Source organism: Abrus precatorius, unplaced genomic scaffold (assembly GCF_003935025.1).
Source record: "Abrus precatorius isolate BTA unplaced genomic scaffold, Abrus_2018 Scaffold3, whole genome shotgun sequence".
Lineage (NCBI taxonomy): Eukaryota > Viridiplantae > Streptophyta > Magnoliopsida > Fabales > Fabaceae > Abrus > Abrus precatorius.
In genome coordinates, this window is record NW_020874373.1 from 8,052,120 (window position 1) to 8,064,843 (window position 12,724).

At 34.0% G+C, this 12,724-nt stretch overlaps 2 protein-coding genes across 4 annotated transcripts; both read left to right on the forward strand.

The window, feature by feature from the left end:
• The first annotated feature begins 1,027 nt into the window (after positions 1-1,027).
• LOC113862100 (probable RNA-binding protein ARP1) lies at positions 1,028-2,048 on the forward strand. Its single transcript, XM_027495242.1, has 5 exons — positions 1,028-1,210; positions 1,287-1,440; positions 1,508-1,634; positions 1,776-1,824; positions 1,914-2,048. Exons 1-5 carry the CDS (start codon positions 1,028-1,030, stop codon positions 2,046-2,048), a joined length of 648 nt encoding a protein of 215 aa, XP_027351043.1.
• A 2,350-nt stretch (positions 2,049-4,398) lies between these two features.
• On the forward strand, positions 4,399-12,724 carry LOC113860593 (ATPase 10, plasma membrane-type). 3 transcript variants are annotated; one of them, XM_027493011.1, is made up of 21 exons: positions 4,399-4,464; positions 4,570-4,689; positions 5,181-5,279; positions 5,402-5,539; positions 5,655-5,799; positions 5,978-6,153; positions 6,473-6,679; positions 6,960-7,079; positions 7,659-7,778; positions 7,882-8,004; positions 8,206-8,310; positions 8,479-8,623; positions 9,216-9,377; positions 9,901-10,139; positions 10,407-10,439; positions 10,565-10,646; positions 11,448-11,608; positions 11,712-11,885; positions 12,015-12,197; positions 12,301-12,470; positions 12,628-12,724. In XM_027493011.1, the coding sequence occupies exons 1-21, from the start codon at positions 4,399-4,401 to the stop codon at positions 12,722-12,724; spliced, it is 2,865 nt and encodes a 954-aa protein (XP_027348812.1). The 3 variants fall into 3 exon arrangements, with proteins under 3 accessions (XP_027348812.1, XP_027348813.1, XP_027348814.1); XM_027493012.1 differs by having other exon boundaries at positions 5,655-5,789; positions 5,974-6,153; XM_027493013.1 differs by lacking the exons at positions 4,399-4,464; positions 4,570-4,689 and having other exon boundaries at positions 5,196-5,279; positions 5,390-5,539; positions 5,655-5,789; positions 5,974-6,153.

Consider the following 12,724-nt stretch of genomic DNA (forward strand, 5'->3'; position numbering starts at 1 on the left):
TTAATTTTCTTTTAATTTTAAATTTAAAAATTAAAAAAAAAATATTACGTATCCCTACTATTTTTGTTTAGTATTTAACATTTACGTCATTCAAACCTATTGTACAAATCATGAATTGTCATAGACCTAGTAATTGAAAGTGCCACAAGAAACCATCCAGTATGCAGATCACAAATGAGAGGCTAATCATCATATAGATTCATCTCATCATCGTGTAATTTAGTATCATTATTTTTCAATTGAATCCCACACAAATTAGTCATCGTCAGTAAATTACATGTGTGTTTAATACTACTTATAATTTTGAAGAACTTTAGTTTATAAAGATGTTGTATTAGTATACATTTAATATTTTTAATTTTTAAATATTTATTTTTTATTTATATTTAAACTTTATTAATAATTATATATTAAATTTTTGTATTATTATATTAATTATATAAACATAATTTTTTTTATAATAGATGCGGATATTAAAAAAAAGTACGTAGAAATCAAAGTTACTGTACAGACAAATACAAGAATGAGTAAAAATATTTAAAAAAAAATGCAGATATGAGGCCGGAAGTGCCATTTCTCGCAGTGAATGTGGCTGAATCTGCGTGGACACGTGAACACCTACATTTGATTTTAGAGCATAAACAAGGTAGGGCCGAAACTGGGGGCGTTTTAACAGCTGGCTCTTCTGTTCTGCCCGGTAATTGATAGATATTAAACCTTCCTATATTTTATCTTACAAACCAAGATTCAGAGACCAATGCTATTGCCTACTGCCTATTGGGTGCGTGATCACGTTGATGACGGCTAATGCTTAATCATAGTCTATCTGTCTGCTTATCTGTTCTGTGAGGTTTTGTAGTCCTTTCCCAATTATTATTATTTTAATAATTTGCACTCACCCTTTTGCCATGTTTAAAAAAAATGCTTGTGTGTGTCGAAAATGGAAGATAACGTGGAGCCAAGTATAAGAAGAAGAAGTGACCTAGTGGAGTGGAAGTTTTCAGAGATTGGAAAAGAGAAGAGAAAGATGATGAACAAAAACAACGTTGGACTGTTCGGGGATACAAGCATGACCAAAGTGTTTGTGGGAGGGTTAGCTTGGGAGACTCCAAAAGAGACACTGAGACAGCACTTTGAAAAGTTCGGTGAGATCCTTGAAGCCGTCATCATTTCCGATAAGCTCACCGGCAGATCCAAAGGCTACGGCTTTGTAAGTCGTACCATTATTACTTATTCATTGATTGAGTAGTGCTAATTAATTCATTCATGTTCTGAAAAAAATAAAGGTAACCTTCAAGGAAGCTGAGGCCGCGAAGAAGGCCTGCGAGGACCCAACTCTGATGATCAACGGCCGCAGAGCCAACTGCAATCTGGCATCTCTGGGTGCACGCCGTCCAAGGTCTTCACCTCCTACTCTTCCCCAGTCTCACACACAACAAGGTACACTATACATTTACCCATATGCTATTCCTATCTGTAAATTGTAATGTAGCTTTCTTCACTGCAGTCCTTGGAGGAACCATGAATGCCAATCCCGTCCACTGGTACTATCCCGCACCAACTCCTCCCCCTCCACCTCCACCTCCACCTCCACCTGCCTCTCCATTCCATCATCAACCTCTTCCCTTTTACGGGTATTCTTTTTTTCATTTCCATTAGTGCAAAGGTTAAATTCTTTTACGAATGAATATGTAACGCGATCTCTATACGCTTGTCATCTTACATTATTTTATCAAAATTTCAGTATATTTAAGACTTATTTTGATTATATTCAGGTACGCCCCCATGTACATTGCGGCGGACATAAATTACAATTACAATCAGGTGCGAACTTAACTTAGTATACATATTGCAATTGCAAATAATAAACAATGGGAATGAAATTGATTGGAATTGTGAATTGGGGCGTGCAGAAGCTGAACTACGGAAGCGGTGGAGGCTACATGAACGGGCATGTGTACCCAATGTACCCTGTCTACCACCTCCACCGAACGGAGACAATGGGTGTTCCTGCCCACATCTTCCACCCATTTTCCCATCACTCCTAACAGAGATCAATGGTTCAAAAGGATGGGTCTGAGTCTGAGAGGAGCTTAGTTGGCAAATAATAACAGAAGGTGGTCATTGCACGCAGCAACATTATTATCTCATCTGTCGTGCCTCTACTTTCCAATTTTTTAATTCATAATCTTTCATCACATTCTTTCACTCTCTCTCTCTCTCTCTAACATCTCAGCGTGAGCTGTGAATTGTTCAGTTTCAGTACAAGAAAACAACAATATGTCCATCTGTATGTTTAATCAATCACCCGTAGCTTATTGGCTGCTTCTCATCTCATTACTTAACGTTTTTATTGTTTTATTTTTGTTCCACATTCATGTCATGTTATTGAGAAATTTTAACCTTCAAACCTTAACGTGGCATCTAATTAAGTCATAGTGTAAAAATCAAATAAAATACATCAAACTTGCTTTTTTTAAAATACCAGTGGTATTCATTCCACTAAAATTATCGGAGAATACACCATTAATCCGGCTTAACTTAGATGTGTTATTGATGAAACAAAAATTGAAATCTCTCTCTGATTTATCATGTTGTTGTAACTCATTCCTGAGAGGATAATTGAGCAGAATTATTATAGTTTAACTAATTAAATATTCTATTAAATTCATTTATTTTAAATAACTCTAAAATTTAAGTTAAATTATGCATGTATTACATAAAAAAACTAATTGTAATTTTATTATTTATCACGCAAACTAATTCTAACTTCTTAAGAATATTTTCAATGATTAACCATTACTTTCATGTAAAAACAATATCTTCTCTATCATTTAACGAAAATCTCATCTTCCATTCTTAAGTTATCATTAATTATATTTTATTTATATTTGTACTTGTTTATAATATACATATGTTTACAAAAAAGCTAGGATAATAACTGTAAGAATAAATCAAAGAATTAATATTTAGAGAATGGATATATTTTAAATAAGACAAATTAAAACTTTAAATTAAATTAATTAAACTGGGAAGTATTTTCTTGAATCCATTCTAAAGTAGTGTATTTGACTTTGTTCAACTCGTTTAGATCCTGAATTCGGGATCTGGACCTGGATGGGGGTGTAGTATCATAATCCATTATTATGATGCTATCATAGCATTTTCGTGATTAATCGTACTCAGCAATGTGAAACTCTTACGAACTAAATTTAGTGGGCAAGTATTGTGGACTCAGCCCAGCCCATCCTGTAGTTTTAAACTTGTCGTTGACAAAAAAAAATAAAAAGTTATAAACTTGTCATTACCCAAAAAATAATTTTATATGGACAGCCAAGTTGTGAATCTAAAACCTTCTCTTAAAGAAATTGTCAATAAGGGATGCAAAAATTCCCGCGGAGGTTTATAAATTGTAATCGAGTGAATGATAGGTAACTGTCAATCGAGGGCAATCATAATTAAGTATACCTACAAATGGCTATAATTTTTTTTTTATTATTTTGAAATTGAATGAAGTTTTATATTTTATTACTTCATAGTAAAGCTTTTTGACGATAAAAGTTGTGGAACAAATTTATAAGATACGGTATCTTTTATTTATGTTTTTGCGCAATTTTTATTTTTTTATAACATTTAAATAAATTTCTGGTTCTTAACATTATTTTTAAATTTGTAAAAGTCATATAATTTTAGCCTTTTGTTAGGAATTGACATTATATTATTTTTTAAAAAAAGTCACATTATTTTACTAAATGGCACTAAAAGTTGACCACTATGAGATATTAGCGGGAAAAAAGGAGAGAACGTTAGGTTGAAGAGGCAAGTTTTGAAAAGTAGTTGAAGCCAACGGCCACTGTTTAATGTAGAGTTTCTTTGTCCTTTTTGTGAAATTTGTTGGAACACAAAATTGAGACATTCATGGATGTTACAATGAATCACCCACTCTTCTGAGACTTAGTAACAAACAGTCAGCTCCCCAACATGGAACAAACATTTATGTGCTGCTATCTTACTTCCACTCACTACCTACTCATTGCAAAGGAAGCTCAAGCTCCTCTCTTCTTCCCACTTCCACTTTTCCTCCAAGTAAGTATTCCTTCAATCATGGTATTTGTTTTTATCTGTGATATTATATATGATTACTATTCCGGCTAGAATGTAGGCATTGTATGAATATAACAACTTCATGGTTTACTTTGTCAACTTTGGGAGATATGAACTTCAATATAAGGTGATGTATCAGGTGGTTAAAGAACGATGTCATTAATACGATCAAATGTGTTGAAGAAATTTGTTCACATAGTTTAATGGTGTATATTTTTCTCAGTGATTTATAATTGTGATTTAGAGCGCATGTTGCAATTACCACTTATTCACTACTTGATCTGTAGCTATAACATGGCTGAGGAACTGGATAAACCTTTGCTTGATCCTGAGAATTTCAACCGAGAGGGCATTGATTTGGTAAGTCCTCCAAGATAGGCTGGGCTCAACATAAATAAGTGAAAACCATCATTTCAATTTCAAGTTTACTCTGACTGTAAATAACATTGTTATTATTATGGTCAGGAGCGCATACCATTAGAAGAAGTGTTTGAACAGTTGTGGACTTCACGAGGAGGACTGTCATCTGATGATGCTGAAGCCCGACTGCAAATATTTGGCCCAAACAAACTTGAAGAGAAGAAAGTAAGAAAACACTTCTCATAAATATATGATTTTCATAAGTTCATCATATAGAAAATGAGAAGCAAGATAGATTTGACCATCTAATAAGATGTTAAAGTCCCTTGTTCACTGAGTTACAACAAGATCACTAAGGGACATTTGGAAGAGCTTCTTTGCTCTTTTTAGTTTATTCCACTAAGCTTTTTGGTAAAATTTGTCAAAGTTCCTTTCTTCCTTCTCTCATTTATCAAGGCATTACAGTTCATAATTAGCTTCTTTTCACTGCAAGTATTATAATAGTACATGATTTACGTAGTCAGGAATTTGGATGTTTCAATTCTCTGTTGAAATTTGGTTAAAAGCGTATTATTTTGTTCTATATTGAATTATGGTTATTTATTATAACGGTTCAAGAGGCATTGAATTTTTTCGTAAGGCCCTTATCCGTGACTAGCGTTATGCATCCAACAAAAGAAATTCTAACCATAAATCCGCATCAAATGTTTATGCAGGAGAATAAAATATTAAAATTTCTTAGTTTTATGTGGAATCCTCTGTCATGGGTTATGGAAGCAGCGGCATTGATGGCAATTATCCTTGCTAATGGCGGAGTGAGTAGAGAACACAGTCATTGTTCTTTAATGTCTTATTTTCTCTTCTATGTTTTCGATCAACATTTACTTTATGTTTGTATTTCCATTTCTTGATTCCTTATTTCGAGAGAAATTTTCAGGGGGAGGGTCCAGATTGGCAAGACTTTATAGGAATTATATGCCTACTGGTAATAAACTCAACTATTAGTTTTATAGAAGAAAATAATGCAGGTAATGCTGCAGCGGCACTAATGGCTCGTTTAGCTCCTAAAACAAAGGTATGCTTCTTTGTTGGTGGCATCCATGAGTCACTCTTTATGAACGTGTTTAAGAATTGAGTTTCCTCGCATACATATACCATTAAGGAGTAAAGTTTTATATCTAATTGTGCAGGTTCTCAGAGATGGGCAGTGGCAAGAGCAAGACGCAGCTATTTTAGTACCCGGAGATATAATTAGCATAAAGCTAGGAGATATAATTCCAGCTGATGCTCGCTTGCTAGAAGGGGATCCTCTAAAAATTGACCAGGCAACTCTTTGTTAAACTGAAATCAATAAATCTTTAAGTAGTAATTTGTGCTATATATTTTTTTTTCCTACTTAGTGGTTTCAGTATATATTTTTTCATGACATAAACTGTTTATAATTGATAAAAAATCAAGATGGAGTTCATTCGTCATATAGATATAATTTTCAAGTTTTGTTTTACGCAGTCAGCTCTCACTGGAGAATCTCTACCTGTCACAAAGAAAACTGGTGACGAGGTATTTTCAGGTTCAACATGCAAACATGGAGAGATTGAAGCAGTAGTGATAGCAACAGGAGTTCACTCCTTTTTTGGGAAGGCAGCTCACTTGGTTGACAGTACTGAAGTTGTTGGACATTTTCAGAAGGTAACTTCGGAAAACTTTCAACATCTATTGATTTGGTTACATTATTAAGAAATATAGTCAAGCCAAGATGTTTACAGAGAGCTATGAGTTTGGATGATTATATAAAGGATAATACAGTGTTTCTAAGGATTGCCACTACTATTTACTTATGATAAAACTAGCACAAGTAAAGAACTATACACTTTGTCCTCACATTGAAAGGAAGATTAAAGCATTTGTTTTATATGGAAACCCACTTCAATGCAAAATAACTGAAGTTTTTTTTGTCAATCACTTGAATTTCAAACTGTGATATCGATGCTATTATTACTTTTTGCAGGTTCTTACCGCAATTGGTAACTTTTGCATTTGCTCTATAGCTATAGGGATGATTCTTGAAATAATTATAATGTTCCCAGTGGAGCATCGATCATACAGGGATGGAATCAACAACCTTCTTGTTCTCCTAATTGGAGGAATACCCATAGCTATGCCAACAGTATTGTCTGTAACACTTGCAATTGGCTCTCATCGGCTTTCTCAGCAGGTTCAACTTTTTAGCTAATCGCGTAAAATACTGTAGAACTAGGATCAAATTCTCTCTCCTTATAGAATGTTTGAAATTTTCAATCAAAGAAATTAAACTTCTGACTGCACTAACAAATTCTATGGCACCACTTTGGGGTAACCATACCCCTAACATACTTTATATCACATTACTTGGAGGATATCATATAGCGACTCGATTGTGTTATCCTTAAGATTATGGCATACTAACAGATCTTTGCTGCTCATTATGCTTTTTATTTTTGCTTCATCCTCTTAAGGGAGCTATCACAAAAAGAATGACAGCAATCGAAGAAATGGCAGGCATGGATGTCCTATGCAGTGACAAAACTGGAACTCTAACTCTGAACCGCCTGACTGTTGATCGAAACCTTATTGAGGTAGGTGCTTAAAAGCTCTATATAGAAGTATATTATCGATGTTGTTAACACAAAAAGTATATTTTCATGCGGTCATTAAGAATTTAATGTCCAAACAATAGGTAATGACTATAGGTTCCAATTTGTTCGAATGAATACAGCTTCACAGCAGTTTTTAAACTTCATGCTAGTTCATGTATAGAGAGATTATATTGAGTCTTTAAGCATATCAAGCTTCATGATATAACATATTCTAACGGTTGCCTCTGATTTTCTCTTCATTTCATAATTTTCTTTATGGTTAGAAAAATCTTAGTTACCATTAGGCACTGCTCAATTGAACATATTATTTAGCCACAATTTGACATATGCTGAAGAATAGACATTCTTCCTCGTCCCCAATAATCTATTAAAAAATCAGTCTTTTTATGTAGATTAAAAAAATTGCATTGAAAAGCATTTTTTGAGAGTTCAAATTTTTTTACTTCCAACTGGTCGCCTTGAACGAACATCCCTGTAAGCTTAGATAAATGTGAACTTTTCACAATGAACTACGAGGGTATTGTTCTTAATTAGAGCTTCACCTTACATGTTGAACAGGTCTTTAACAAAAATATGGACAAGGATATGGTTGTTCTACTTGCAGCCAGGGCAGCTAGACTGGAAAACCAGGATGCAATTGATTCTGCCATTGTTAATATGCTAGCTGATCCAAAGGAGGTAAAGATACCCACATTACTTTGATATTGAAATTCTCTGAATGTTTGTTATGAAAGCAACAACATACCAATAAAGAGAAACAATTGCTCCTTTTTCTCTACAGGCACGAGCAAACATCACTGAAGTTCATTTCCTACCATTCAATCCCGTAGATAAACGTACAGCTATAACATATATTGATTCTGAAGGAAATTTTTATCGGGCCAGTAAAGGAGCTCCAGAACAGGTATTTCATGAAAGATGGTTACTATTTAGCATTTTCTTATTGTCTAATGCTGCCTCATTTTAGTTCAAATCTAATGCATAGTTTTTCTCTAAAGACCCTCATCCAAAAGAAAGAAAAAATTTGCAACCATTGTGTAGAATTTCAAGCTTCCTTTACTTCTGTATCAACACATTGTTCTTTGCATTATTTCTTGAATGCCAGATTCTAAATTTGTGTCAAGAGAAAGGCGAGATTGCCAGAAAAGTGCACATAATAATAGACAAATTTGCTGAAAGGGGATTGCGATCTCTTGCAGTTGCTTATCAGGTACAGCAGACGTGATAGAAATTGACATAATTTAATGAAAAAAAAATTATGTCAATTTATTTCTGACTAATATAAATTTTCAAAACTAGAAGACGTGATTGTGAGTTGAAAAATTTTAGAATATCAATTACAAATTTGTCTGACTTTGATAAGTTACAACTCTTTCAGGAAGTTCCTGAAAAATCCAAGGATAGCCCAGGAGGTCCTTGGACTTTTTGTGGTTTGTTACCTTTGTTTGATCCACCAAGACATGATAGTGCAGAGACCATCCGAAGAGCACTTAACCTTGGAGTCTGCGTTAAGATGATTACAGGTAAACACAAAATTCCAACGTTAGAATAGAATAGAATAGAACAGAAGACCTCAGTATGGTGGTAATTTGTTCTATATTATGTATAAATATTTTATTTCTTGATTGAAGTATAGTGTTCTATTTTCCTTCATTTCATAGTGAATAATATGTCTATCAGGACAAGGTGAGGTGATCCTTTTTTAATTCGTCAAGGTTTACATTAAGTGTTTTCTTTATGAGATAAAAGGTAATATTTTATAGTATTACTTCCATTTGATAATGCAATTGCTATGTAAATGCAAGAAAAATTGGAATTCGGACGTCATGCTTAATATTTCTACATGAATTTCAGAGTCTTATGTGTGTCTTACCTAATGTAGTAAGTTATGTCGAGTTTCAAATTAACTCATTAAATCTTCTCTCTGCTAGAATCTTATCCGCAGCACACCCAAAATAACATATCTTATTTAATGCAACATGCTTATCTCAACCAGTCAAATTTAAATATCTTCCAATAAAAGTGATTAAATATGTCAGAATTTTGCTGTATGCACATTCAAAATTTTGGAAGTCTTAATGTTTGTCAGCTGAGTTAGTTTGCATGTCAATGCAGGTGATCAGTTAGCAATTGCAAAGGAGACTGGCCGAAGACTTGGTATGGGGACAAATATGTATCCTTCTTCATCTTTGTTAGGTCATGAAAAAGATGAGAATGAAGCTCTCCCAGTAGACGAGCTCATTGAAAAGGCAGATGGCTTTGCTGGTGTATTTCCTGGTATATGAACTTGATATTTTAGAAAATTAGTTGTTTTTCTCAGATCATATGTTTCACTTTTTACTTTCCTCTCATTTCCTTTCTCAGTCTAATAAAAAACTAGAAACAGAAAAATATGCTTATTAGATAGCATCTCACTATCTCAGCTAACAAACAAAGAGAATGATGCAGCATTGATGTAATAGATAGTCAACACGATGTCCTCTCAGTACAAAATTTTATACAATCAATCATTGTTTATTCCACCTTTGAGCTTCCTATAAACTATACAAAACAAGATAATATGGATATTTTACAGATCATATATGAGATATGCTAAGAAAACCATCGCGTGCAATATTTCATATTTTCCATCCGAATAAGAAGTGATTTAAGCATGAAAGAATTCCTAGTCTAGAGTGTTTAACACCAAATATGTTGTCCAATTCGAAACTTTTGGATGAAGGGTTTACCTATCATTTCCCCAAATGTTGCTATTTCACCAAATTTGTTTACCAATTATTTTATTGATGTATGCTTTCAGAACATAAGTACGAAATAGTGAAAATTTTACAAGAAAAGCAACATGTAGTTGGAATGACTGGGGATGGAGTAAATGATGCCCCAGCATTGAAGAAAGCAGATATTGGAATAGCTGTGTCAGATGCTACAGATGCTGCAAGAAGTGCTGCTGACCTGGTCTTAACCGAGCCTGGCTTAAGTGTGATTATTAGCGCTGTATTGACTAGCAGAGCTATATTTCAAAGAATGAAAAATTATACAGTTGAGTGTGCAATCTTACTCTTCTTCTCCACAGTATAATAGAAGAACTCTACCTTTCCATTCTAAATATTATACAGCTTCAATATGCAAGCATGACTTGTGCAGAGTAGTCAAATTGTTAAACCAAAAGCAACATTAGGCAAATATAGATTAGATTGTTCAGACCACTAGTCATTACAAATATATTAACCATTAATAACTCAATTAATATCTTTCATGATGTATAATATTTCTTTGATGTAATTTTGATATCTTTCTTTAATGCAGATATATGCAGTCTCCATCACCATAAGGATAGTGGTAAGAGAAGTTCCCATCTCCAATTTCAAACTCATTTTTTATAGCTTATGTTTTTACTTGGACTTGTACTTAACTAAAGTGTTTTGCGACCTCTATCTAACTTGTCCAACCAAACCCTTTTGCAGCTTGGTTTTGCTCTCCTAGCATTGATTTGGGAGTATGATTTTCCACCCTTCATGGTCCTTATCATTGCAATACTAAATGATGGTAATACATCCTAGATGAATCCCTGAGAATATGTACATGAACCATAAAACTTTCTTCTATTTCCTTTTCTTTTGTATACACATACTTAAATGATAGGTGAAAACTATACTCACCAATTTTTTAACAATACAATTTTCCCTTGGTTTTAGAGTATCCTACTAAATTTTTTGCTCATTCAAAGGGGTAAATTTTGCAAAGGTATAAAATTATAGCTTCAGAGTGAATGTAAAACCATAGGTATTGTAATTCATGAGGGCTGACCTAATGTTTAAAAAGGTGTATTGCCTATGTTGATTGCTTAGTCCCAATCGATGCTAAAACTACACAAGGATTCCCTCATGGTATAACCAAAAACAGAAAGTCCTTTGGTATTAAAAATAAGGATTTGGCTCCTTAAAGTAAGGAGATGTGTAAAGGGAGAAAGTCAATACTCATTCACTGTTGATCTAAAGTTGGTTATGTTTACAAAATATTTAAATTCAAATCAACAGTGAATAAGCCTTCAATTTCTCAATTTATTCATCTCCTCACTTTAGAGGAGTAAAATCCTATAAACAATTATTCATACCATATTAAAATCCTATAAACAATTATTCATACCATATTCTTCATTTGAGTGAATAGAAGTTTTTAACAGAAACAATTTTACTGTCTCATATATAACTAACAAGGGAAGAGCAAAACTCTTTACTAACTAGAATAAATCATAGACATAACAATAGTTAAGCTATTAGGCCAAATAAGAGACATGGTGATATTGTAAGATTTCTACAAATTGTACTCATAGCTGTTTTTAATTAGGTACTATCATGACCATATCTAAAGACAGAGTAAAGCCATCCCCAACACCCGATAGTTGGAAACTGCCTGAGATATTTGCGACAGGAATCGTCATTGGCACTTATCTTGCTTTGGTTACTGTCCTATTTTACTGGGCAGTAGTTGAGACCACTTTCTTTGAGGTACAAAAGTCTTTGTTTCTCTTTTGGCTTTTCTTTTTACCCTCAAATGAAAAATCAAATTCATTCAACAAACATCTTTAAGCTGACCAAAGTGTTGCTGCAGACCCACTTCCATGTAACCTCCTTATCCAGTGACAGCGAAGAAGTTTCATCTGCTATATATCTACAAGTTAGCATCATTAGCCAAGCTCTCATTTTCGTGACTCGTAGTCGTGGTTGGTCATTTCTAGAGAGACCCGGAATTCTATTGATGTGTGCCTTTGTAATAGCTCAACTGGTAATGTTATATAAATAGATGTAGCTCCTTCAAGGAGCTTTAATATTTTCATTGCTTATTTCTGATTAAGAAATGTAGAAATTTTTTGTTGTTGAATAATAAGTTGATTTTTATGTAACAACTGGTTAGGTGGCCACCTTAATTTCTGTCTATGCACATATCAGTTTTGCTAAAATTAGAGGAATCGGATGGCGATGGGCTGGTGTTATATGGTTATACAGTTTAATCTTCTATGTACCATTGGACATCATTAAGTTCATAGTGCGCTATGCCTTGAGTGGAGATGCTTGGAATCTCCTATTTGACAGAAAGGTTAGTGCAGAATATTTCCATATAGTCTTGTCTCGTCCTATAACATATGCCTTTGCATATTTTCTAACGTCTACTGATGAAATGTACGTGTCTATTTCAACAGACTGCTTTTACATCTAAGAAAGACTATGGAACAGAAGATAGGGCTGCAAAATGGGTTCTTTCTCAGAGGAGTCTGCAAGGACTGAATCTGATGGCTGGAGGGTTTGAGGGCAATGGAAGGCGATCTTCTTTGATTGCTGAACAGGCCAGGCGACGTGCCGAAATAGCCAGGTACATTTAATTTATGCCCATCTTCTTAACAGATTCTCAACACCCTTGATCCCCTACCTAAACAAAGTTGTTTATTTATTCGTGTTAAACTTGAAGAGGTATTGGTATAGAAAGCACTTTTCTCATTTAAATTTTTAAAATGCATGAATCTTCGCAGATTAGGGGAGTTGCACACTCTCAGAGGACATGTGGAGTCTCTTGTGAGACTTAAGAAGTTAGACCGGAATTTGATCCAATCAGCTCATACAGTCTAA